A 25,946-nucleotide genomic window follows, 5' to 3' on the forward strand; every position below is an offset into this window, starting at 1 on the left:
GACCAAACATGTGGCCAACGGGCCAACTGCGGCCCACTGCCCTGTTTTCAATGGCCCACAGCGAATTTTAAGAAATACATTGAAATATCACTATCTCTAAAAAAAATGCACTGTATTTAATTGCACAGCTTACTTTATACATGATGTCAATGTCATCTTGAAATACTAGCAAGCCCTGCCATTACACTTCTTAATTTCAACACTAGATGTCCCTACTTCACCTATACTGATCGATGACTGGCTGATATATAAGCTTAACTTCAGTAAACAAGGCGGAAAAAAGAGAAATACAAAAAGCTTTGGATGGTCAGTGACTCAGAAAGCAACAGAACTTGAAGTAGCTCAATTAAACTTTAGTCCAACAGCAAAATTGCCACCGGTACCTCCTTGAATACTTCCTGATGCCACAGTCGATTTGACATTTGGTGCTTCTCAAAGTCAAAGATGCTTTCTTGGTAGGAGGGGTCCTTCAAAGTCAGGTCCTAAAGAGGCTAAGCAAGACTCCATGCTAGCACTCAGTAAAGACACATTGAAACAGTAAGCGCCCAGGTGTGCATCGTTGAAGAGGGCATGCATTCAATTCCAGCAAATCGTGCGCAAAGATTTGTTGGTACTTAATGCCCACTGAGAATGCACACGTGCATTCTGGAAAGTTCTATGAAGGAAGGACTTGGTAGAATTTGAAAGATCTTGACACTGGAATAGTCCTTCCGTGGGTTTGATGATGTAAACTCCTTGAAATTCAGCTGTTCAAGGATCCTTCCTTGGTTTTGATAAGCACCAATTATTAAAAAAAAGAAGGACCAGGATAGGAAGTTTATTGTTAATTCACATACTATGCTGGCACATATTGATAGTCAGACCAATCACCAGAAGAAAATGTCGGCAGTGTACATTTCAGCAAACCACAAATGCATTATATTAGCACGTTTAGTATGTATTATAGTGTAGCATCCCTTCACAGTGAAGCTAAGAGGCATGAACTCGTTTCGTTGCTCTTTATTCTCAAACTCAATACAGGCTACTGTGGGCCGTAGCCAACGCCAAAAAAACAAACCTGTTTGCTCGCAGTGTGCTCTTAACATTAGCGGCTCACTTCACTATCTCCCGCTCGTCCCCAACCAAACTACACACACCCTCCCAACTAGCAGAAACAACAACAACCCTCCCTCTTAGAGCCTCTGCCAATCACAAGTGGCTATCTCTCACAAATCACTGTCATAGGTAGCTGACATGACTGACAGGCTTCACAGCCTCTAAACACACACAACTTCACTGGCAATGACACGTTCAGTAACATCATGGAAAACTCAGTAACTGCAATCGCAGACCTTTTTAACTAGATGAACATAACATGTCTTACGGTGACAGCATAACGTAACATAACAGTTAACACCACGTCACCCAGTCCGTTACAATAGCAACATTTCTGCAAACTATGCATATGATAAATTTGCTTGTTTAGTACATGTCATAGGCCTATCAGTGTTTCTAAAGTGAAGTGAAGTAGTACATTAATTATCTTGAGCTGCAGAGGATGGTGAATGGCATGTCACCTATGGGCGAAACATCTGCCAAGCTGCAGACCACTGTTCAAGACAAACACACTGCAAAACCAGTTGTGTTCTAGGGACCACTTGCTGTGTTTCTAGTGGCTACTTAGCCACTAAACGTACAACCTATTGCTGGTTTTCTGTCAGAATAGAGACACAAAAAGTGATTGTTTTTTGGGACGTCGTTGCATTTCCAGCTTGGATTGTCCCTAAAACCAGGTATTTTAAGCCAGAACATCTTTTCCTACCCATAACCAAGTGCTTTTTCTGCCTAGACCTAACTACACATTCACCACAGTGTCGCTGTAATAGTTGTGATAGTTACTTCAGTTACATCCACATCTGCAGAGGTGCATCAAAGAGTTTTATGTAATAAAATAGGAGTGGCATTTATTCTTCTTAAGTTTTGTCTCAAAGTAGGGAAAAAAGGATCAGTGATGAATTATCAGGTTCAGTGGTCGATTGAGGGGGGTTGAGGGGGGGTGCCATCCCTTTTGTTAGAAAATTGACATATCCTCCGCACTTCTCGTATCTGTGCCCTCCCCGGCACTTTTTACAGCCGTTACAACAGTTCAATTCGTTTTTAACATGTGGCATCGTGTTTTTCCGAGCCGTGTTTAAACGCACCATGAGTAGACTGCGCCAGGCCGCATACACATGCTGTTGTGTTGTGACGTGAATCAATCGTACAGACAAGACGTGTGCTGCTGGGCACTGCTGCTGTGTGTTAACTATGTTCAGCAAACCAGCCAGCAAGAAGCAAAAACCTTGCACAATTTCTTCCAAACAAACCGTGTAAGTTGAATAATGCTGTTGCATGTAGATAATGTTAGCTAAATGATGACTAATTAATAGATGCCAATATATCAAGTTAAGCTAGTTAACAAGAATACTAATGTTATTGTTACCTATGTTAAACCACTTGCTAGCTAATTTCTGCTAGGAAAAAAAAACTCTCCTCCTTAATAAGAACTTGTGCTCACTATTGCTTTGCACATATTTTTTCAATCGCTATTGCCACAATAGAAAGAGCAGGGTCAGGGAGGAGACAGTGGACCAGAGGCCAGCAAGGATGATCATGCAGGGTTCTCATAGGTGAGAAGAGATTATAACTGACTGAGAGAAAATATCTATAGCATAAAAGTGACTTTGAGGTTAATTTCCACAGCTATGTCACCACTACTATTCCTAATTCTATTTATAAATTTTGCTTTGCACATTTATTATCTATATTATTGCAATAGATAGAAGAGGGACAGGGAGAAACCAGGCAGGTATCAGGACAGGGACCTGACAGCAGCACCAATTATCAGCCCAAGGCTTCACAGGTAAGGAGAAATTATAACTGACTAAGGAAACGTCTATAGGATAAGAGTAACTCTAAGATTAATTTTCACAGTTATTTCAGAACTACTCTTATTTATACTCTAATATGTTTTTTGTCTGTATTGCAATAGCAATACTACTGCATTATTTGTGTTTTTTAAAGGCAGCAGGTATAGGTCATGCCATTTTTCTTTATCTTGATTAATTTTGCACATCTGTGCTGTCATATTTGATGATGTGTGCATGCAAAAAAAACATCAAAGCTACATTGCATCCCCCTTGTTACAATTTAACAATTTGACCACTGATCATGTTGCACAATAGAAATGCTTGCAAGATTCTTAGCAGTGCAGTGGGTAGAGGATACAAGACCACTAAGAGCACGTAGGCTATTTGTTCATGTTTGAGCTCATCACTAGCTAGTTTACAGTACATGCTCCTCAGAATTCAAATGATGGGTCTTACAGCAATATTTTTATGGGTGTCAGTGCATATTGGTATCAAAGGAAATGAAATGGCAGATAAGGTTTAAAAGAAGGCTACAAAAAAATAATTACACTGATATGGCAGCTAGCTTCAGCAAAACAAAAATCAAGAGCATTACAATATTTAAGGAATAATTCGCCCACAAAATGATATTTGTATATCAGTAAGTCATACCTTGTTACCTTGAATAAATTAAGAAAACTTTGTGTTTCTCACATGCCTCCATTGAAAATGATGAAGGTATTGACTTACTGATTGACTGCGGACCACCTATCAGCAAAACTATATCAAACCATCCATTTACAAACGCTCACCTAATTCCTGCAGTAATCCAAGTCCCATTTATCCAGTTGTATGCTCAGTGCTTCCCAAACACGTGCATTTTTACTGACACCTCACTATTTAAAACTGAAGGTGAAATTTATCTATGCTCTTTGCAAAGCCGCACTCCAATACAATGTTTTTTTTTAAGTGAAAATGCATGTGTTTGTGAGTATATGACTGGATAAATGAGATTTGGATTATATTGCACGAGATGTGTGAGAGTTTGTAAACAGATGTTTTGATATAGTTTTGCCGTTTTTAAACTCTGTTATGTTACGCAATTAATAAATCAGTATGTTCACTCTTTCCATGGAGGTATGTGAGAAACATAAATAAATGAGTTGTGCTAGAAATCACATTAGAGATCAGACAATAATATCAAGACTTAGATCTGGACAGACTGGACTAAAATGGGTAATAAATACAGTTAGATGTGTTTAGAAGAAACAGAGCGTGTTACACCATATTGTCTGAAATATTAGGAAGAAAGAAGGCATTTATTCAAAACCTCACAAAGATAAATTTGATAAATATTCTACAAAAGAACTGAGTGTCATTGATTAGCTGCTATTTCTGAGGTTGCCTGCTTACAGGTTGCTTTACAAGCCTGCTGGTTTTCAGTGCATAAATGCCTGCTGCAGGCCACATGAAGACTAGGGGTGAGTATTAGTAAGTTTTGGTCAGGCAGTTAGGTGGGTGGGTGGTTCCTCTGTGATGTTTTGGCTGTGCATTGGGTCTATTTGTTTTGGCTGTGCACTGGGTCCATTTGAGCTCAGCATATGAGTTGTAATCTGGTTCTGCCACGTTGGCTTGTAATTTGTGTGATTTGGGCACATAGTTCAAACCACTTTGTAAGTCATGGCTAGAGTGGAGGACTTTTTGAATGCTCCACTAGAGAAGGTAAAGGTAATGGCTTATGTGCAATTCCAGTTCAGTATGCTTTCATTAGTTGTAATTCTGATCAGGCAAGCCATTTTGAGGATTACTGCTTTAACTATCTGCAGATGACTTGGCTGGACATGTGAACACCAGTGCTGTGTTCAACATTTTGAATTGTGGGTCCAGAAGTGGACATTTTTGGAGTCCTGACCCTGAGTTGAGGCTGGGTGACAGGTTGAATTGGGTCACAACCCAGCTCTTAGGCTGCAACAGTGACGGGAGACGAGACGAGCGTACCAGTAGCTTTAATGACAAAATACCAATGAATAACCAAAAGTCAGTAATCAGTCATGTCTGCGTGTATGAATGTGTGGAAATGTCTGTAGGAAAACCAAAAGCAGCTGTGCAGTGAGGGAACAGGGAGACTCTGTTGGATGGTGAGCTTTTATGACACATCCTTTATAACAGAAACAACTGCAAAGAATACAGGTACACCTAGTGGACCGGAAGGGTCGTTACGGTATCTCAGACAAATTAATGTCGCTGAGATGACAGGTTTGTTTTATTGTAAATACTGGCCGCTCTGATCCACACTCACCAGCTGGTGGCGGCAAAACACCAAATCGTTGTTTACCAGCCGTCATTAAACCACGAAGAAGAAAAAGAAGAAACGGAAATGCATGTGCCAAGCGATGGCAACGTCAGCAGGTGGTCGCGGGACGCTATTGTTCAGGTGTGTTAGACTCATATTAGGTCAGTATGCTGTGGCTCCGTCGTCATTTTGTGGTGTTAGATATAACAGAGGAATACAGTTACCAGCTGGGAGCGTCAGACTGATCCAAAGCAGAGCCAGCAGCCGCAAACAACACGTTACTGCAGGTCAGTGATGATGGCGAGGCTGGCATCCTGTTTCTGTTTCTGCCCCTATTATTAGTCAATTCAGCCTTGGTGTTTTATGTAATATCTTTAAAACGTTATTTTGTTTCTCTCCCTAATATGATTACAGAGGGTTTAGTTTCTATTGTCTGGCTTTCTCAGTTTATTATTTGTTAGACCAGCCCTAACGCCAGATAATAACCCAGTAGAATGCTGCTGCTAATGAGCCAAGACGAGATGAGCCCTGACCTCTGTGTATCACACACTAAAAACATCCAATAGTTCTATTCCTCTGCTTTGGCAAACTGATCTATGTACAGTCTGTCAGTATCATGTTTGTCGTTATTTTGTTTCTGTAACAATACTTCCGCAAAGGAGGCATGACTTGTCAGGGACTATGGTGTTAAAGTGTAGACTTTTGTTTTGGATAGTTTACATCCATATGGGTTAAAAGAAGTTAAAGAGCACAAACATCTACATGGTTCATCAGATTGTAGATGTTAAAGCTCTCATACTACAGCACTTGAACCTCAGAGTCATTGTCTGACATGGTTCAAGTCCCATGTGAAACCAGTATTGACAGCCAACCATGTAGGGAAATTGAAACCTTACAAACGAGTAATAGCCATTGAATGTGCTGATAATGGCCTCCTGAACATACCAGTGGGTATAGCTTATTACCACAGATAATGACCATACTATTTAGTATGCCAGAAAAAGATTTAGTCTGTCCTAATACACATTATGTCAAATGCAGTATGCAAAAAATTCCCGGATGTCCCGGACTTCTTCGGTGTTGTCTGTCACTCTGCAGTTACACCTCCAAAACACTAGATGACAGTGGGGTTTCTGCTAAGGTGGTAACAAGTTAGTTGTTTCAAAACAAACCCAAAACACATGAAACATGGCTTAATATTGACAAATTCAATTACAAGTACACAGATCAGCCTTACTATAATTCGTAGGATTCAGAGACAAAACTCTTGTCTTTTGCCAGACACATTTTCTCCACAAATACTACACACTAGTGTTATTAGCATAAGCCAATGGCATTTTACATTGTATAATTTAGCCTAGTGGCTAGTGGAGATTTCCTCTACTCATATGAAGCCAGGGACAACAGCAATATCAAACAAAGGTAACATTACAAACTTCCGTTCCTTTACAACTCACAAGGCTCAGTGACAAAACAACTGTCTTATACTAAACAAGTGATCCAGACAAATAAAACATGCTAATGTTATTAGCACAAGCCTATCACATTTTACATTGTATTAATTAGCCTAGCGGCTAGTGGAGATTTCCTCTACTCATATGAAGCCAGGGACAACAGCAACATTTAAGAAAGGTATTGTTACAAATTTCGGCTACATTACAGCTCACAACGTTCGCATACTAAACATGTTTTCCAAACAAATACAACATGCTGATGTTATTATCACAAGCCTATGGCATTTTACATTGTATAAATTAGTCTAGCGACTAGCAGAGATTTCATCTACTGATACGAAGCCAGAATAAAATCACACATCAGGGTTTAAAATGCTTATTTGTGGGGGCTTTATTGTCTTAACAATTTATTGTTTCTTATCTGTGAAATAAAAATAAATAAAAGCTTTGTTTCCACTGAGGGAAATGGTTTTCAACTCTCAAAAATAGACAGGAGGTCTACGTCACCACGAATTGTGGTTACATTTCTTGGGAGGTGAGAGTCAGTCTACAGCGTACAGTACAGACCAAAAGTTTGGACACACCTTCTCATTCAATGCATTTTCTTTATTTTCATGACTATTTACATTGTAGATTTTCACTGAAGGCATCAAAACTATGAATGAACACATGTGGAGTTATGTACTTAACAAAAAAAGGTGAAATAACTGAAAACATGTTTTATATTCTAGTTTCTTCAAAATAGCCACCCTTTGCTCTGATTACTGCTTTGCACACTCTTGGCATTCTCTCGATGAGCTTCAAGAGGTAGTCACCTGAAATGGTTTCCACTTCACAGATGTGCCTTATCAGGGTTAATTAGTGGAATTTCTTGCTTTATCAATAGGGTTGGGACCATCAGTTGTGTTGTGCAGAAGTCAGGTTAATATACAGCCGACAGCCCTATTGGACAACTGTTAAAATTCATATTATGGCAAGAACCAATCAGCTAACTAAAGAAAAACGAGTGGCCATCATTACTTTAAGAAATGAAGGTCAGTCAGTCCGGAAAATTGCAAAAACTTTAAATGTGTCCCCAAGTGGAGTCGCAAAAACCATCAAGCGCTACAACGAAACTGGCACACATGAGGACCGACCCAGGAAAGGAAGACCAAGAGTCACCTCTGCTTCTGAGGATAAGTTCATCCAAGTCACCAGCCTCAAAAATCGCAAGTTAACAGCAGCTCAGATCAGAGACCAGATGAATGCCACACAGAGTTCTAGCAGCAGACCCATCTCTAGAACAACTGTTAAGAGGAGACTGCGCCAATCAGGCCTTCATGGTCAAATAGCTGCTAGGAAACCACTGCTAAGGAGAGGCAACAAGCAGAAGAGATTTGTTTGGGCCAAGAAACACAAGGAATGGACATTAGACCAGTGGAAATCTGTGCTTTGGTCTGATGAGTCCAAATTTGAGATCTTTGGTTCCAACCGCCGTGTCTTTGTGAGACGCAGAAAAGGTGAACGGATGGATTCCACATGCCTGGTTCCCACTGTGAAGCATGGAGGAGGAGGTGTGATGGTGTGGGGGTGTTTTGCTGGTGACACTGTTGGGGATTTATTCAAAATTGAAGGCACACTGAACCAGCATGGCTACCACAGCATCCTGCAGCAACATGCCATCCCATCCGGTTTGCGTTTAGTTGGACGATCATTTATTTTTCAACAGGACAATGACCCCAAACACACCTCCAGGCTGTGTAAGGGCTATTTGACCAAGAAGGAGAGTGATGGAGTGCTGCGGCAGATGACCTGGCCTCCACAGTCACCGGACCTGAACCCAATCGAGATGGTTTGGGGTGAGCTGGACCGCAGAGTGAAGGCAAAGGGGCCAACAAGTGCTAAACACCTCTGGGAACTCCTTCAAGACTGTTGGAAAACCATTTCAGGTGACTACCTCTTGAAGCTCATCGAGAGAATGCCAAGAGTGTGCAAAGCAGTAATCAGAGCAAAGGGTGGCTATTTTGAAGAAACTAGAATATAAAACATGTTTTCAGTTATTTCACCTTTTTTTGTTAAGTACATAACTCCACATGTGTTCATTCATAGTTTTGATGCATTCAGTGAGAATCTACAATGTAAATAGTCATGAAAATAAAGAAAATGCATTGAATGAGAAGGTGTGTCCAAACTTTTGGCCTGTACTGTAGGTACAGTGTCGATGTTGCACACAGATGACATCAATCAATCACTAACACTGTACAATGTATTCAGTTATATAATTTAAAAAATTCAAACTACATACACTTAAGTAACAACAGTAGAGTTCTCTGACTTGACTTCCATCTCCAGTGCGCTCAGCGAATGGCATTTTGTTATATCTCCAAGGTAACGTTATGTGTTGGCTTTGTTCCAAATTGCATACTTTTTCTTCTTACTTTATATTTTGACTGATTGCAATACTTGCTGAAGTAAAAAGTATGTGATTTGGAGCACAGTGCAAGTTTTTTAGGGAGTTGTAAATGCAAGTTTTTTTTTAAGAATGGCAAAGGCATGACCCCACCCCACTCTGCGTTACTGTGCTTCTGATTGGCTTACCCTTATATTCTTACCCTAACCAGTCTCACTCCATTTACCTAAACCCACTAAGGCAAAGAGTATCGGCCAAGCAGAGGGAGGGTAGGGCGGGTCATGCCTTTGCATCCCAGCCACCCATGGGAGAAGAAGTTTGCCTAAAGGGATTTCTGCCAGAAAGCCTGTTCTGGCTGAAATCTATTCATTTTAACCCAAAGCAGATTTTTTTCCTAACCTTAACTAAGAAATCCCTTTCTGGCAGAACACCCACTAGACAAATGTCTCCCAACAGTGTCCCGGCCAGCACTGGGAGTTGTGGGAAGTGAAGTCTTGTCTCACTATGTTGTCTTCCTTCCAAGGAAAACTGGGGCAAGATGGAGTGGATAGGAAAGCAGTGGTGAGTTTCCACAGTTTAATCTGTAGTGATTTCTTCTTCCCTGCATTCATCCACAGTACAGTACATATATGAAGATGATCCACACTCATAGTGACACTGCAATTTCTTGTGTGGTTTTCTATTTACTGTTTTACTATGATGAAATACTAATCATCATGCTGTACATGCTAAAACATGAGCTCTTGCCTCATGTCATAGTAATGCCCTTCTTTCATCACTATTTCTGTGGACAGGCCTGTTAACATCTGTCTCTCTGCCACTGTTTTCAGATCTGCATTGAGGGGAACATTGCCAGTGGGAAGACAACATGTCTGGAGTATTTCAGCAAAACCAGCAATATAGAGGTACAACAAAACAAAGTCCTAATACAGTGAAGTTGTGCATGGTGTTGATTTGTTTGCATTTGATCCCACCACAGATTATCACTCTAGCCATCCCACAGATCGGCCTGAGTTGTAACATAGCTGCCATTTGATAAGAGGGACATGAGAATGAAGGATTGACTTTAGATTAAAAGCTTTAGAATAAAAGATAGAAACTTTTTAGCTTTTTTACACCTTGTGTTTGACTCTCCTTTGCCTGAATACCTTGAGTCCCAGTTCCCATCTGTGAAATTAGGGCAGTCAAATAATGAAGAAGCCAGTTTCACATTCAGATGAAAACTGAATTTTAAAATCCAGTGTTTCAGCGCAGCGAGTTGTCAGCAGTGTTACTGTGTTGAGTCATGACTGGGCAAGCCTGGGCGCTGGAAATGTTCATGAAGGTACTCTCTCTTTTTTTTGTTGCAGGTCCTCACAGAGCCAGTTTCTAAATGGAGAAATGTCCGTGGACACAACCCCCTGGTACTGTACTGGACATGACACTAACTATGTTTACACGCACACTAATATTCCACTATTATTTTGAATATGACAATATTCTGATTTTAATGCGAGTCGTGTAAACAGCAAATTCTGTTAGGATTTTTTGAATTAGGCCTTTTTCCAAATTAAGCATTTTTTGATTAAGACGTTGAATATGCTGATATTACTCTTATTAAATATGGATACATTAAACTATAACGTTAATAAACGCATGTTGTGTATTCAATCAATCAATCAATCAATTTTATTTATAAAGCCCAATATCACAAATCACAATTTGCCTCACAGGGCTTTACAGCATACGACATCCCTCTGTCCTTAAGACCCTCACAGCGGATAAGGAAAAACTCCCCAAAAAAAAACCCCTTTAACGGGGAAAAAAAACGGTAGAAACCTCAGGAAGAGCAACTGAGGAGGGATCCCTCTTCCAGGACGGACAGACGTGCAATAGATGTCGTACAGAACAGATCAGCATAATAAATTAACAGTAATCCATATGACACAATGAGGCAGAGAGAGAGAGAGAGAGAGAGAGAGAGAGAGAGAGAGAGAGATGCAGGTAATAACAGTAGCTTACAACAACATTAATGAAAGTAATAATATTATAGTTATAGTTCTGGCTATTGTGGTACAATATGTTGAAAGTATGTATTAATATCTGACAGTATACTTGTGTGACAATAGTCATATGTGTATAATAACAGTAGAAGTATGACTAATGACTAATGATGGCAGCAGCAGCAGGAGGCATCTGGCAGGACCACGGCAGCAGCACAACCACACACGTCACGCTGTCCAGGCACCGCTGCGGTATGAGTTAATCTGAGAGACAGTGGAGCACAAAGGCTCCGGAGAAGAAGACGAGTTAGTGACATCCAGAATGGCCGAGTTAGCAAGATGCAGTAATAGGATGAGAGAGAGAGAGAGAGAGAGAGAGAGAGAGAGGGAGAGAGAGAGAGAGAGAGAGGGAGCCCGGTGTATTATAGGGGGTCCTCGGGCAGATTAGGCCTAAGTCAGCCTAACTAGGGGCTGGTACAGGGCAAGCCTGAGCCAGCCCTAACTATAAGCTTTATCAAAGAGGAAAGTCTTAAGTCTAGTCTTAAATGTGGAGACGGTGTCTGCCTCCCGGACCGTAACAGGAAGATGATTCCACAGGAGAGGAGCCTGATAGCTGAAGGCTCTGGCTCCTGATCTGCTTTTGGAGACTTTAGGGACCACGAGTAACCCTGCGTTCTCAGAGTGCAGTGTTCTGGTGGGATAATATGGCACTATGAGCTCTCTAAGATATGACGGAGCTTGACCATTTAGAGCTTTATAAGTTAACAGTAGGATTTTAAATTTAATTCTGGATTTTACAGGGAGCCAGTGCAGAGAAGCTAAAACAGGAGAAATATGATCTCGTTTCTTAGTTCCTGTTAGTACACATGCTGCTGCATTCTGAATTAGCTGGAGAGTTTTTAAGGACTTACTAGAGCTACCTGATAATAGAGAGATACAGTAATCCAGCCTTGAGGTAACAAAAGCGTGGACCAATTTTTCTGCATCTTTTCGGGTCAGGATAGGCCTAATTTTCGCAATATTACGCAGATGAAAAAATGCAGTCCGTGAGGTTTGCTTTAAATGAGAATTAAAAGACAAATCTTGATCAAATATTACTCCGAGGTTTCTTACGGTAGTGGTAGAGGCCAGAGCAATGCCATCTAGAGAAACTATGTCATCAGATAAAGAGTCTCTGAGTTGTTTGGGGCCAAGAACAATAACTTCAGTTTTGTCTGAATTTAACATCAGGAAATTGGTGCTCATCCAATTTTTTATGTCTTTAAGGCAGTTATGGAGTTTAGTTAATTGATTACTTTCTTCTGGCTTCATCGATAAATACAACTGTGTATCATCCGCATAACAATGGAATTTTATAGAGTGATTTCTAATGATGTTACCTAAAGGAAGCATATATAGAGTAAATAGGATTGGTCCGAGCACAGAACCTTGCGGAACTCCAAAACAAACTTTGGTACGTAAGGATGATTCATTATGAACGTCAACAAACTGAAAACGATCAGATAAATAAGATTTAAACCAGCTTTTAGGCCAATTAAGTGATCCAGTCTCTGCAGTAGAATTTGATGGTCAATTGTGTCAAACGCCGCACTAAGATCTAATAAAACAAGAACAGAGACGAGTCCTTTGTCTGAAGCAATCAGAAGGTCATTTGTAATTTTAACTAGAGCTGTCTCAGTGCTATGATGCACTCTAAATCCTGACTGAAATTCCTCAAATAAATTATTATCCTGGAGAAAATCACACAGCTGGTCTGCGACTACTTTCTCAAGGATCTTTGACATAAAGGGAAGATTAGATATTGGTCTATAGTTGGCTAACACCTCTGGATCCAGGGTGGGCTTTTTTAGGAGAGGTTTAATTACAGCTACCTTAAAAGACTGTGGTACATAGCCTGTTAATAAGGATATATTGATCATATCTAATATATGAGTGTTAACTAAAGGAAAGACCTCCTTAAGTAGCCTAGTTGGGATGGGGTCTAAGAGACACATTGATGATTTAGATGAAGAAATCACTGCGGTCAATTCTTGAAGAGAAATTGGGGAGAAGCAATCTAAATATATATTAGGTTCTACAGCTGTGTTTGAGGTTAGATAGGTAGGCCTACCATCTGAGGGCAGGAGGTCATGAATTTTGCCTCTAATAGTTAGAATTTTGTCATTAAAAAAGCTCATAAAATCATTACTGCTAAGGGCTAAAGGAATACAAGGCTCAATAGAGCTTTGACTCTCAGTCAGCCTGGCTACAGTGCTGAAAAGAAACCTGGGGTTGTTCTTGTTTTCTTCTATTAATGCTGAGTAATAGTTTGCTCTGGCATTGCGGAGGCCCCTCTTATAAGTTTTGAGACTGTCTGTCCAGATTAAACGAGATTCTTCCAGTTTTATTTATTTTTCTAAGAATCCCAAGAGATTTAGTGACCTTATTGCAGACAAGACCGACCTATTCTCTCCAGGAGGGTTTATCATCAATCATAATACCGAAAACATGGCGATGAAACTTTGATTATTTATTCATTATGAGTTTAATGTGTTAGCAGCAACCTCTGGGACTGAAAAATGAAGCCAACACAGAGGTGCCAAAAACTGCAGTTCCTTGAATGGCCACTTGAGTCAATCACCCTCGACCCCACAACTGGTACCAAAGCCTGGTACAAAAATTGTTTTGGTCTCTTAATCTAATTTCAACATTCATGACAACTGTACGGGGTTCAATTTTGATATAACACCTGTTTAAATGTTATTAAGGCTTAAAGTTAAGCTTATTTAAGGGCAGAGCTGCTTAAGTGACAGGCTAGGTGAGGTGACGCTACAGTCCATGTGTCAGATCCAGCCCTCAATCATCCACAGCAAAATATATATGGATCTGTCCTCTGGGGACCATGATTATGTGTCCCCTGATTTGTCCAGTAGTTGTATTCTGTGTATGTGTGATGCTGGTTGTGTCAGCTGTTTGTTTTTGTCCCTGCAGGGTCTGATGTACCAGGATCCTCAGCGCTGGGGTATCACACTGCAGACCTACGTTCAGCTCACCATGCTGGATAGACACTTGTCAGGCGTAGAAAGTGTACTGTTGGCTACAAACACACCCATTTTATTGTATATTCGCGTATATGCACTGTGTCATTGGTAGGACCTCATCTGGAAATCAGCTGTATGTACTTAAAGTTTCTTGTTGGTTCCAGTCGGCTCCTGTCATGATGATGGAGAGGTCCATCTTCAGTTCCAAGTACATCTTTGTGGAGAATCTCTTCAGAAGGTATGTGTGTTTTGAGAAACTAGATGAATAGATCCATACGGCATACAGTTCCAGCTAAACTCTCATGCTGGTTTGAATGTTTCTGTTGCAGAACAGTTTAAGCTTTAGGTCTACATTTAATAGACCGAGGCGAATCACCATGACACTCACTCACTTTCAGGTAGACAACTGGCAATTGATTTCAATTGTGGAGATATGTTTATAAGCAAACTTGTCTCTTTCTGTTGTCATTTTGGATATGGATAAAATCTGGTTTACTAATTTTAGATCACAGTATATTACATTTTTTTGAACCTCAGACACTGTTTGTAGATAAAATAACCAGGCTGAATGTCCAATACATCCAGAAATATTCAAGGAACCATAAACGGTTAAGGGCCTTTTTTCTCAGCTCCAGCATCTTTTTTCAGTTGCTTTCTATGAGGGGCAGGTGTATATGGCCGCATGCAGCTGCCTGGAGAAAAAACAGTGCCCAGCATCTTTTTCAGAGTGCTCTGCCTTTTTTATGCAGCTGCTCTGAGCACTGTCAGTTGGGAAAAAAACGGTGAACTTTTCAGAAAGGCAACAGTAACATCCTGTGGCCATAGTGCATGAGACTTGTGTCTGTGCCACAAAGCAACATAACTTACCAGGTAAACCACCTGAACAAACACCACAGTCTGCAGTACGATGAATGCATGACAGCCAGGAAGAATAATGGTGCTAATGTCACCTCAGTCAGTACATTTACCTGCACAGTTAAGTAGAGCTTTGGTTTTGGCTCAACTAGGCCATTTAATTGGACTGCTGTCCTTGTCCCAGTATACAAGCACAGGAGGGGAATCGATTTATTGACCGAAGTATGTCCGAACCTGCTATGATAGGTGGCGATATGCCCCAGTATGACCAAACAATCAACAAACAAGTTAGCTACAGTTAGCTAGTAGCAAACTAGTGGACATCTTTACAGTTCTGTACATTTTATCCGTCTAAAAATTCATGGCTCTAGCTGTAGATTTCGTCATGTTGTTACCTGCTTCTTCTTCTGTTACACCTTCAGTGCTACTCCACTTCTGGGTCAAAGCCCAGGGCGGAAACCGTGGAGCATGCGCAGAGTGCCTAGGCCATTATCTGGGTGTGTTAGTCCAACTTTTAGAAATATGATTTAGTATGATTTCATTCAGACTAACATTTCTGTATTTTAAAAGTCCGTTGTTAGTCAGACTAACACAATAAATCAATTTGCTCTCATGTTATGTAAACATACTGACTGAATCCCCATCCTTGTTCAGCGTCAGCTCAGACATCCATGACAGTGATGCTACAGCATGTCACAGTACCATGACCAATGTAAAAAAAAATATCACAGCGACTGAGGCTACCCATATCAGATGCACTGAATTCAAGTGAAGTCTTATTTTGATGCATGGATTTTTTAAATCAGCAGTAATGTTGCACAACATGATAGTAAAAGCAGTGTTCTGATGATTTCATTTGGGGTAAGAGGTTTGACACTATTTTATTTTTTGCTTCTAAAAGTTACACTGCATTCAGGTGAAGACGAACATGGAAGTGAAAGCAGTGATCTGTTTATTTAAATGGGGTAGTACAATATATAATCATTTTTGTCCCTAAAACAATGAATAGTGGTGATCTCAATATCGATTAAAATAATCGTGATTATTATTTTTAGGGATGGGAATCACCAGAGGCTCCGCAATACGATATTATCACAATACTTAGGTCACGATACAATATTATTGTGATTTTAAACATGTTGTGAAATGATATAAGATAAAATATTTGGTGATATATTACCTTTTTTAACTGTTAATTATGTCCCCAAAACTTTGTCATCATCTGTTTTATCTAATAAGATAAAGTTTTCAGTCTGTTGATCTCATTCCAGCCATTTTATTTGCAGCAAAATGTATGTAGCTGACTGAAAAAGCAATTGATGTTATTATTTAAGTGGGCTACCTTAAGTTTAATTTGTATTTATAATATTGATAATTTATAAAGTAAAAAAATTGATACTTGCCACTGTGTGACGATACGATATTGCCACACAAAAATATCGCAGCACTTTGCTGTATCGATTTTTTTTTTCCCCATAGGCCATAGTCATGCAGCCCTATTAACAGTATATAGCATTCTGTGATGAGAATATACTGTCATATTGACGACCCTGACTGCATACTGACATGGCAAATGCTGACGTCCTGTTGGTTTATTCATTTTTGTTTTTCAGTGGGAAAATGCCAGAGGTGGACTATGCTGTTCTCAGCGAGTGGTTTGATTGGATCACAACTAATGTTTCCCTTCCTGTTGATCTGATTGGTGAGAATACACAAAGCAGAGACATAAACACCATTAAAGATTATAATGCCTCCATGCCAGAAATAGCCACGGCTGGAGGCATGATTTCAGGATGTCGTGAATGCAGTATCTCAGAAACACCTTGAAGGAGGTTTCCTCAAATTTGGCTCAAACATCAACTTGGACTCAAGAATGAACTGGTTAGATTTTGGTGGTCAAAGGTCACTGTGACCTTGTATCCATTTCTTTCTCGTGACTACGATACGTCAAGAACACATTGGAATTTCTTGAAATTTGGCACAAACGTCAATTTGGACTCAAGGATGAACCAGGGTTCCCATACATTTATTTATTTGTGGTAACCTGCCATGATATTAGCATTTGCTGCCACTCATTGATTTTTCTGTTTTTGGGTCTGGACCAATAATTTGGACCACTGATGCATATATCGTTTGGTGTGTTTTTTTAGCGCGCAGAGCGTACAGGCACAGTGAAAGTGAAACCTAAAACTTTGTGAATTCATGTAGAAATAGAATGCTTTATTTCTTAGAACAACAGTGCTATAGTTTATTTCTGACAGACACTGAATAGACCCACAGATAATAATTATAATTGATGACCATCTGTACAATAAGGTGTGGTGGTGTTTTCAAACTTTGTTCTGAGAACTGTAGATCAGGTTTGTCATGTTCCACCTGTCGCATTAACATTGCCTTGTGACTGAGGTGAAACATACCATTACACAATGATGTCAGCTTTAAAAACACGCCTCAAACTATGACATTTAACTGTGAACTCTGCTGTGTGTTTTACTTTGCCTTCACTGGTAGATGGATATCATACAGTGCCGAAATGCAGAATTCACAGGCAGAGATTTAGCTGAAGTAATGGGGATTGGCAACTTCTGCATGCCCACTCTGATTTCAAATGAAGAAATGATAAGTGCTTATAGGCACCCTATCTCAAGCTCAGCTGTTAATGCAGGACATACAAATAGGTAATGTGTGATACAGTACATAAGATCTGCAAGCTCGCTCAGGCTGGTGAATTTGCATATCTGTTAGTTACACCAGAGTGTCTGCATATTCAAGGAAACATTCAGAATGTAATAATATAACATATAATATAATAGTCAGAATATTTGACAGTGTTCAAATGGACTGAATCTGTTGTCCTTTAATATATTCCAGTGACAGAAATTGCAACAGTATTTTAGCAGCAGGTCGTTATCCACAGAAATGGCACAGATCATGTCATCATCATCAAAGCAGATTTGAAGAAATTCAGCCATTCCCCATCATCCCCTTTCAGCCATGAAAGCATGATAAACTCCCTCTGTCTCATCTGAATTTGTTCATCAGTCCTATTAGAAGCTGCAGCAGCTAACTGATGTATGTTCTGTGACTTTTTCCTCCGGCTCCAGTCTACCTGCAGACGTCCCCTCAGACCTGCCATGAGAGGTTAAAGCAGAGATGCAGAGAGGAGGAGAAAGTCATTCCATTGGTGAGGATGTAAATTCATACACAGAACAGACAAACTGTAAATCAGCGTACTGGGTTTTTAGAGAATTACAAAGATGAACATGTTGCGAATTGCTTTCCCTTTGTGCCATCTGTCCACCAGGAGTATCTGGAGTCCATCCACCAGCTGCATGAGGACTGGCTCATCAAGCAGAACTCCTCCCCTCTTCCTGCTCCTGTTCTGGTGCGTGTCCATTCACATCCTGGCAGGTCTTTGCCTTGGCTTAGAAATTGTACATACTGTACTGTTGTGATGTCTCTACATGTCCTGGTGTCATAGCAACATTCAAATCTGTATTTTTATGCCTCTGCACCAGCAATAGCCGTAGCTGGAGGCATTATGTTTTTCGGTTGTCTGTCTGTCTGTACGTCCTTCCCATTGGTGTTAGTGCGATATCTCAAGAACACCTTGAGGGATTTTTTTTTTTAATTTTTGGCACAAATGTTCACTTGGATTCAATGATAAAGTGATTAGATGTGGTGTCAGAGGTTGCTGTGACCTCACAAAACATACTTTTGGCAATAATTCAAGCATGTATCCATTTATTATGACAAAATTTTACACGAATGCCTAACAGGATAAAATGATGAAGTGACATCATAATGTTCTGCAAAAACACTTTTCTGGCTGTTATTCAGCATCACATTTCAGGAACAGAAGGGGAGACATTTGGTCAGATACTGAATTGATGACACTAATCTTGGGTGTCCACCTTGAATTGTGTAGATTGTATAGGTGTTCTGTGCTGCTGGGGGGAAGATGTGTGTGAAGCATTGATGATCTCACAGACATGGATGTAAACTTGAAGTGCAACTTGCAACACAGAGGCATACAACCACAAGTAATTCTAGTTTTGTCTCCTTAAGCAAACTGTTGGCCTTTTATTGTTTATTATGTGTGTCTGTATGTGTGTCCAGGTGATTCCTGCTGACCATGACCTCCAGAAGATGCTGCACCAGTACGAAGAAAACCGTGAAAAGATCCTAGCAGCTAGCTACCTCTGATACCCTACACACACACAGAGCTCAAGATTAAGATTATAAGTTTTAGAAAAAATATGACTATTCTTTTAATTTCTCTACAGAGGACAACTTTGTACCCAATTATATTTTAGCCAGTATGTCTTCACAAAGCTTAATGCTCATAAGCTTCTTAAAAATATTCTGCCCTACAGACTGGAAACGCTTCAGAGACAGAACTAACTCCGGAGCAAGTGAAATATTCCACTGACCCCCAGCTTTTCATTAAAACATGTTAGAGCTTCTTAAAGGAACCTGAATGACTTTGGTGTTTTTTAGAGCTCCTGTGAGAGCAGACTGTGAGGTTTAACTGATGCATTCTACATTGTGTGCAGAATCCTGTTAAGTTGTTATTTATTAGTTCACTTTTGTATCTCACTATGTAATGTAATGCACTTGAAGTCTAACCTCACACTTACATTTTGCTGTTACTCAGATACATTCAGTGATCTGTTTGGATTTTTAACATCATTGAGTCCAGTCACTTGAACTGGTCAATAAAGATTGTAGTCAGTCACAGGAGGACCATCTGTTACAGTAACAACCACCATTCCACCTGCTACAGATACAGACCACGTGCATATATGCTGATAAGTGATCTCTAAGTAATTTCTTTTTGTCACGATGAATACTATGTGGGGTTGAACTGTATTTCTGTTTAATGAAGGACTGTTTGTTTCATGGTCTTTTGTATTTATATTTTGCAATATTAAAAAACATAATGTAATCTAAATTTTAAGCATGTTCTGCTTTTTGTGTTGGTCAGATATGTTAGTTAAGGGAGTTGGTAAGGAATAAAATGTCACGTGCAGATATCGTGGGGTTTTGTGGCACTTTATGACTGATTTGTATATCAAGAACTCACTGCGTTTTTTCCTTCAATTAGCAAAGTAAACTCTGTTTTTCTTGCGTGGCTCCACGGTGAACAGAGAATACAAAAAAGGCAAACATTTCTCATGAACTGAAGTAAACAGTTGTTAAATATGGTCCCCAGTGATTTCTATTCAAGACTCTGGTTGATAAGAGATAAGATACACCTTTATTGATCCCACAATTGAGAAATTCCAGTGTTACAGCAGTCAAGGGTAAAGAGTCAAAGATTTCAAAATTTAAAAAACTTTAAAAAACTAGGCATGCAGAAAAAAGTACAAAAAATACAAGAAACAGCAATGAACAATAATAATAATGAGCAGTGGATAAAAAGTGAGCAATGGATTAAAGTGAACATATTTAGTGCAAAGTGAATATTGAATGTGCAAATAAACAACAACATGGGGGACAGCAATTCTTATTGTGTTTATAAAGTGTCCATAGTGTCCCTAAAGTGATCAGTCAGATGTATATTTACTGTTTCAGGGAACAATAGGTTGATGCATGCAGGACCTGTATGAGTCAGAGAAAGCTATGAGGGGCTGTACAAGACATATTTCATTCTCACCCTCTCACACACATACATTCTCCTTACACATACATATACTGTATTTTCACTCTCATATTTATACATTTTCACTCACACATACATTCTCCTTACATGTACATACAGTCAGGTCCATAATTATTTGGACAATGATACAGTTGTCGTCATTTTGGCTCTGTACACCACCACAATGGGTTTTAAATGAAACAATGAATACCTGCTTAAAGTGCAGACTCTCAGCTTTCATTTAAGGCTTTTTTCAAAAATGTAGTATGAACCGTGTAGGAATTACAACCATTTCTTCACACAGTCCCCCAACTTTAAGGGCTCATAAGTATTTGGACAAACTAACATAATCATCAATTAAACAGTCAGTTTTAATACTTGGTTGCAAATCCTTTACAGTCAATGACTGCCTGAAGTGTTGGACACATAGACATCATCAGATGCTGGGTTTCTTCCCTGGTGATGCTCTGCCAGCCCTTTACTGCAGCCGTCTACACTTCCTGCTTGTGTTTTGGGTGTTTTGCCCTCAGTTTTAGCTTCAGCAAGAGAAACGCATGTTCAGTTGGATTCAGGTCAGATGATATGACTTGGCCATTGCAGAACATTCCACTTCTTTGCCTTAAAAATGTCTTTGGTTGCTTTTGCAATATGCTTCAGGTGAATGTCCAACTGCACTGTGAAGCATCGTCCAATGAGTTTTGAAGCATTTAGTTGAATCTGAGCAGATAATGTAGCCCCAAACACTTCAGCTTTCATCCTGCTGCTCTTGTAAGCAAGACAAGACTTCACTAGAATAAATACAGAGGGTTTATCACAAGATGCAAACCATTGGTTAGCCTTAAAAATGGAAGGCCAGATTAGAGTTTGTCAAAAACCATCTAAAAAGCCTGTACAGTTGTGGAACAGCATACTATGGACAGATAAAACAAAGATCAACTACCAGAATGATGGGAAGACAAGAGAAGGAAGAAGGGAAGGAACTGCTCATGATCCAAAGCACACCACCTCATCAGTGAAGCATGGTGGAGGTACTGTTATGTCATGGCCATGTATGGCTGCCAGTGGAACTGGTTCTCTTGTATTTATTGATGATGTGACTGCTGACAAGAGCAGCAGGATGAAAGCTGAAGTGTTTGGGGCACCATTATCTGCTCAGATTCAACCAAATGCTTCAAAACTCATTGGATGATGCTTCACAGTGCAGATGGACAATGACCTGAAGCATACTGCAAAAGCAACCAAAGACATTTTTAAGGCAAAGAAGTGGAATGTTCTGCAATGGCCAAGTCATATCATCTGACCTGAATCCAACTGAGCATGTGTTTCTCTTGCTGAAGCCAAAACTGAGGGCAAAACACCCAAAACACAAGCAGGAAGTGCAGACGGCTGCAGTAAAGGGCTGGCAGAGCATCACCAGGGAAGAAGCCCAGCATCTGATGATGCCTATGTGTCCAACACTTCAGGCAGTCATTGACTGTAAAGGATTTGCAACCAAGTATTAAAACTGACTGTTTAATTGATGATTTTGTTAGTTTGTCCAAATACTTATGAGCCCTTAAAGTTGGGGGACTGTGTGAAGAAATGGTTGTAATTCCTACACGGTTCATACTACATTTTTGAAAAAAACCTTAAATGAAAGCTGAGAGTCTGCACTTTAAGCAGGTATTCATTGTTTCATTTAAAACCCATTGTGGTGGTGTACAGAGCCAAAATGACGACAACTGTATCATTGTCCAAATAATTATGGACCTGACTGTATATTTTCACTCTCATATTTATATATTTGAACACACACATTGATACATTTTTCTCTCATATTCATATATTTTATGCGCACATTCATACACTTTGCTCTCATGCACATGCAATCATGTATACATTTAATACTATAAGTAATATATGGTATATGGCTCATTAGGTGTATACCGCCATACACCTAATGAGCAATGGTTGCAACGCGCCATAAAACCAAACGAAAAAGAAAAATTTATCGCGCTGTGATTGGCTGAGAAGGATGTTATTGACGTGGGTCTGCTGTGGTGAAACTACAATGTTCTGAAGATGGACTACAAAATGCACACGATGAGAACGTATGGGGCGTACGTTCTCATCGTCTCTCTTTATGGGGAAACGCGCTTATTGTTTCTGCTGCGGGGTAGGGGGTGGGGTGGGGTGCTCGCTGCAGGTATTTAATAACCTCAGGCAGATATCTTTTAATGTTACAGTCTTTTGTATTTTTTGTTATGATCCTTCCACTGTAGCTCTGCAGGAAAACACTGTACAGGGGAATAAAAAGTGGGAAGCAGTAACTTCATTGATTATTTAAATCTCCAGATACGCCAAGTATATGCGCATTTACGCATGAGGCACAGCAACGTTACTTCATTGATTATCTATTTTTTTAGATTCAATTTTATTTATATTGTGCCAAATCACAACAAAAGTCATCTCAGGGCACTTTACACATAGAGCAGGTCTAGATAATACTCTTGAATCTATCTATCTATCTAGGTCATAAGCATAGCCAATGTTTTGAGATGCAGTAGGGGCAGATAATATAGATATCACAATAAAGGCGAAAAACAAGTAGGTTTCTGGTTTTGGTTTAATTTTTATATCAATTAGCCATTTGAAGACGAAAATGGGAAAAGCATGTGGATTTCCGTTTTTTCTCATTCACACGAAAATCGGAAAATTAAAATGATGCATTGTATATTTGTATATTTGTTTATCCTGTTATAAGCAGAGGACGACGAGTACGAGTAAACAAAGCTGTGGACGGAGGGTACAACAATAGTAGTGAAACGTTCATAGTTCGCATCTAAGTTTAACATAATGTTGAAAGTTGAAAAAATATATATGAACAAGTTATGGCATGAGATGTATAATGCTTCATAAACAGCGGTAACTTAGATGGTGATCTCCTTCCTTTCTCGGTCATGTTTATCTTTTTCTTTCCTAATCATTTGAGTTTGTGAATGGTGCGTAAATATTGCCGCCGCAATGACTTGTGGGATGGAATTATCTCCTTTCCTATCACTTAGGAAGGTCCGATGTATCCTATGCTAAAGGGGATCTGAAAGGAAGCACTGAACCTCCTTTCCTTAGTGTTTAGAGAATTCGAACAGCTCTTATCATGGCGGCCACTAAAATACTTCCGGGTCATTTCACTCAGCCAGGAACCTTCCTAAGCAAAAAAGACTTTCTGACCGCAGCCTATGTGTATGTGTTGAAAAGTAAAGTGTTTGTATATGTGAGAGTGAAAATATATGTATGTGTAAGGAGAATGTATGTGTGTGAGAGAAAATATATGTATGTGTAAGGAGAATGTATGTGTGAGAGAAAATATATGTATGTGTAAGGAGAATGTATGTGTGTGAGAGGGCCAGAATGAATTATGGCTTGTACGGCCCCTCATAGTCAAAAGCTAAGGTCACTGTGACCTCAAGGAATAGTGTTTTTGGCCATAATTCAGGAATTTCTATGATTCTTTTTGACAAAATTTCACACAAATGTCTAATAGGATAAAATGATTAAGTGATGGCATTTTATTCAAAAGGTCAAAGGTCGACTTCACTGTGACATCATATGCTCTGCAAATACACACAATGTAATATCTCAGGAACAGAAGGGGAGACATTTGGTCAGATACTGAATTGGTGACACTCATCTTGAAGCTCTGTTGATTGTATAGATTGTCTGTGTGTGATGCACCTGTGTTTTCACAGACATGGATGTACACTGCAAGAGAAACTTGTCACAGGGTGTGTTTGTTTTGTCAACCTTTGCAATAGTCAATATGAAGAATAAATATCCAACATGAATAATTTTCTGTCCTGAGCTCCGTCATGTGTCTGACGCTCAGATTCAGACGCTTTGTGGTGTCTAGAGTTCATGTATCTCTGCAGCTGCTTCTATTTCTCGGTCACAGATGTTTTATTTGCTGTTTTTACTTTCTGTGTCATCAGGAACTGAAGCTGAGCTCATCTAAGTATCAGTTCTTCTATTTTGAAGGAGTCTGAAGCTGACTGACTTTATAAACATGCACTAAAGGCATCAGAGCACATCATTAACACTACAGATTCAACTTGGGTAACACTTTACAATAAGGTACACAAAATTAAAGTAGTTACTGAGGAACTAATGAGTAACTAATGAGGAACTAATGAGGAACTAATGAGTAGTTACTGAGGAACTACGGTACACAAAATTAGAGTAGTTACTGATGAACTAATGAGTAACTAATGAGGAACGAATGAGTAACTAATGAGGAACTAATGAGGAACAAATGAGTAGTTACTGAGGAACTAAGCTACACAAAATTAGAGTAGTTACTGATGAACTAATGAGTAACTAATGAGTAACTAATGAGGAACGAATGAGTAACTAATGAGGAACTAATGAGGAACAAATGAGTAGTTACTGAGGAACTAAGCTACACAAAATTAGAGTAGTTACTGGGGAGCTAATGAGGAACTAATGAGGAACTAATGAGTAGTTACTGAGGAACTACAGTACACAAAATTAGAGTAGTTACTGATAAACTATTGAGGAACTAATGAGTAGCTAATGATTCAGTAATCATTACCTAATCATTGTGATGTCTCACTTTATTTTAGGGTACACAAAAAGAGTAACTAATGAGTAGCTAATGATTCAGTACTCATTACCTACTCATTTTGATGTCTCACTTTACTTTAGGGTACACAAAAAGAGTAACTAATGAGTAGGTAATGATTCAGTACTCATTACCTACTCATTTTGATGTCTCACTTTACTTTAGGGTACACAAAAAGAGTAACTAATGAGTAGGTAATGATTCAGTACTCATTACCTACTCATTTTAAAGTGAGACATCAAAATGAGTAGGTAATGAGTACTAAATCATTACCTACTCATTTTGATGTCTCACTTTACTTTAGGGTACACAAAAAGAGTAACTAATGAGTAGGTAATGATTCAGTAATCATTACCATTATCATTACCGTCTCACTTTACTTTAGGGTACACAAAAAGGGTAGGTAATGATTAAGTAATAGTTAGTTCCTCATTAGTTCCTCAGTAACTACTGAAATTTGATCAGGAGTTACTGAAGAACTGACCATTAACTAATAGTTAGTTCCTCATTAGTTCCAAATTTGTTTCATAGTAACTACTTTAAATTTTGTGCACCTCAAACAACTGTACTGTGAACAACGGTGTGATCAGTATACAGTACTTTACACGCAGCCCCCATGATAAATTCTTTAAGCTTAGCCTACCTAAAATGTGACACACTATCATATTTATTTCTAAGGCATCATCGTACAGAATAACATGGATGGTCATATTAATGTGTATGTGGTCTGAAAATAATGAATAAAACTCTTCTCAAGAATCCTGCTGTCTGATTATTTTTGTTAATGAACTAATTGTAAAGATGATGATAATGTAATGAAAGAC

At 39.3% G+C, this 25,946-nt stretch overlaps 1 protein-coding gene across 3 annotated transcripts; it reads left to right on the forward strand.

Moving 5' to 3' along the window:
- Positions 1 to 5,213: 5,213 nt before the first annotated feature.
- On the forward strand, positions 5,214 to 19,814 carry tk2 (thymidine kinase 2). Of its 3 annotated transcripts, none has more exons than XM_033613943.2 (10): positions 5,214 to 5,447; positions 9,527 to 9,564; positions 9,834 to 9,908; positions 10,353 to 10,406; positions 13,956 to 14,051; positions 14,170 to 14,243; positions 16,474 to 16,562; positions 17,965 to 18,044; positions 18,165 to 18,245; positions 18,980 to 19,814. In XM_033613943.2, exons 1-10 carry the CDS (start codon positions 5,249 to 5,251, stop codon positions 19,064 to 19,066), a joined length of 873 nt encoding a protein of 290 aa, XP_033469834.1. In that variant the 5' UTR covers positions 5,214 to 5,248; the 3' UTR covers positions 19,067 to 19,814. The 3 variants fall into 3 exon arrangements, with proteins under 3 accessions (XP_033469834.1, XP_078032460.1, XP_033469835.1); XM_078176334.1 differs by having other exon boundaries at positions 5,253 to 5,301; XM_033613944.2 differs by having other exon boundaries at positions 5,325 to 5,447; positions 9,460 to 9,564.
- Positions 19,815 to 25,946: the final 6,132 nt, after the last annotated feature.

This window comes from Epinephelus lanceolatus, chromosome 17, assembly GCF_041903045.1.
Source record: "Epinephelus lanceolatus isolate andai-2023 chromosome 17, ASM4190304v1, whole genome shotgun sequence".
In the NCBI taxonomy this organism is placed as follows: Eukaryota; Metazoa; Chordata; class Actinopteri; order Perciformes; family Serranidae; genus Epinephelus; species Epinephelus lanceolatus.